General features: G+C 32.5%; 1 protein-coding gene across 1 annotated transcript in view; it reads right to left on the bottom strand.

The window, feature by feature from the left end:
- si:ch73-60h1.1 (calcium/calmodulin-dependent protein kinase type IV) overlaps positions 1–2500 on the bottom strand; it is a 28388-nt gene that overhangs the window by 23006 nt on the left and 2882 nt on the right. Inside the window, exons 2-3 of the mRNA XM_040128441.1 lie at positions 653–755; positions 512–549 (exon numbers count right to left, since the gene is read on the bottom strand). Coding sequence (XP_039984375.1) covers positions 512–549; positions 653–755 — 141 coding nt within the window. The remainder of the gene's footprint in view (positions 1–511; positions 550–652; positions 756–2500) is intronic.

The raw sequence follows: 2500 nt of genomic DNA, 5'->3' as shown, positions 1-2500 counted from the left end.
AAACTCTGTGCCAATAGCATTTGACTAAATGAGTAAAAACCCTGAGGTAGGTTAGCATAATGCAGCTGGATACTTCTCATACTAAACTGTGGGACTGCTTCTTATACCTGAACCATATTTCAACACGTCTCCATGTAGACTAGATTTTAAAAAAAGCGTATCCTGCATTTCTAAAACTGCATCTCTTGGAAGTCACGTTAGAGCGCGATGCTACAGTCAGTCAGCCAGTTTCTCTTCATTGTACAGTGCTGCAGTTGTTTCCTAGCAACCAGTTTACACATCGCTTAAGTCTTACACCTGGTTTAACAAATCCCTGGTTTGACACGAGCCAGTGGTTCCTGAGAATCGCTGCGGAAGGCGGGAGAACAAGGAGGTGGCGAACCACCCACATGCCGCACAGTGACGACACACTGTCACTGTAAAAGTTTTCACAAAAAAACCTGACATACAGATTTACCTGCTCCCGTCTTCCACAGTGGTCTTCCTGTGTCCAAGAGCAGTCACGACTCACACGTGGACGAGAGCACGACGCATTAACTTCCACATGAACTGTTGCACACATAGGAGAGCTAGCGGGCTGAGAGCTTAACGAGCCACTGAACACCCCACAGAAATCCTCTCCTCAGCGCCCCCCACAGGTGTAACTTCTCACCTGGCTGTACTGATGGACCGCTGTACTCCAGGACCCTGTGTCGTCGCTGCTGGGTGTGGCCACAGGTAAAACAAAGGACACTTCCGACCACACCCAACCGCACCTGTCAGTGAATGTGGGTGTGGTCAGAGGTGAAACAGAGGGTCACATCTGTTCAGCCATTTATTGGTGTTTCTGCATGAAGCACTTTATTAGCACTATATTATTAATATAATATATATGTTTATTTTTTTGAGTTATTACAAAAGGAAAGTAGGATTTTGTGAGAATTTTATTTTCTGCCGTGTTTGTGAACTCAGTGTAACATCAAATAAAATCTGTTGGTCACACTATGGAAAATCTCCCTATTCAACTAACTGGTTTATTTATCCTGTATAATCAGAAAATAAAGACGTAATAACTGGTTTATTTATCTGTATAATCAGAATATAAAGACGTAATAACTGGTTTATTTATCTGTATAATCAGAATATAAAGAAGTAATAACTAGTTTATTTATCTGTATAATCAGAATATAAAGAAGTAATAACTTTTATTTATCCTGTATAATCAGAAAATAAAGACGTAATAACTGGTTTATTTATCCTGTATAATCAGAAAATAAGGACGTAATAACTTTTATTTATCCTGTATAATCAGAAAATAAAGACGTAATAACTTTTATTTATCCTGTATAATCAGAATATAAAGACGTAATAACTGGTTTATTTATCCTGTATAATCAGAATATAAAGACGTAATAACTGGTTTATTTATCTGTATAATCAGAATATAAAGACGTAATAACTGGTTTATTTATCTGTATAATCAGAATATAAAGAAGTAATAACTAGTTTATTTATCTGTATAATCAGAATATAAAGAAGTAATAACTTTTATTTATCCTGTATAATCAGAAAATAAGGACGTAATAACTGGTTTATTTATCCTGTATAATCAGAGTATAATGACGTAATAACTGGTTTATTTATCCTGTATAATCAGAAAATAAGGACGTAATAACTGGTTTATTTATCCTGTATAATCAGAAAATAAAGACGTAACGACTGGTTTATTTATCCTGTATAATCACAATATAAAGACGTAATAACTAGTTTATTTATCTGTATAATCAGAATATAAAGAAGTAATAACTTTTATTTATCCTGTATAATCAGAAAATAAGGACGTAATAACTGGTTTATTTATCCTGTATAATCAGAGTATAATGACGTAATAACTGGTTTATTTATCCTGTATAATCAGAAAATAAGGACGTAATAACTGGTTTATTTATCCTGTATAATCAGAAAATAAAGACGTAACGACTGGTTTATTTATCCTGTATAATCACAATATAAAGACGTAATAAATGGTTTATTTATCTGTATAATCAGAATATAAAGACGTAATAACTGGTTTATTTATCTGTATAATCAGAATATAAAGACGTAACAACTGGTTTATTTATCCTGTATAATCAGAAAATAAGGACGTAATAAATGGTTTATTTATCCTGTATAATCAGAGTATAAAGACGTAATAACCGGTTTATTTATCCTGTATAATCAGAATATAAAGACGTAATAACTGGTTTATTTATCCTGTATAATCAGAAAATAAGGACGTAATAACTTTTATTTATCCTGTATAATCAGAAAATAAGGACGTAATAACTTTTATTTATCCTGTATAATCAGAATATAAAGACGTAATAACTGGTTTATTTATCTGTATAATCAGAATATAAAGACGTAATAACTGGTTTATTTATCTGTATAATCAGAATATAAAGACGTAATAACTGGTTTATTTATCTGTATAATCAGAATATAAAGACGTAATAACTGGTTTATTTATCTGTATAAT

Source organism: Xiphias gladius, chromosome 6 (genome assembly GCF_016859285.1).
Source record: "Xiphias gladius isolate SHS-SW01 ecotype Sanya breed wild chromosome 6, ASM1685928v1, whole genome shotgun sequence".
In the NCBI taxonomy this organism is placed as follows: domain Eukaryota; kingdom Metazoa; phylum Chordata; class Actinopteri; order Istiophoriformes; family Xiphiidae; genus Xiphias; species Xiphias gladius.
The sequence above is the reverse complement of the archived record's forward strand: the minus strand, read 5'-3'. Positions and strand labels throughout refer to the sequence as shown.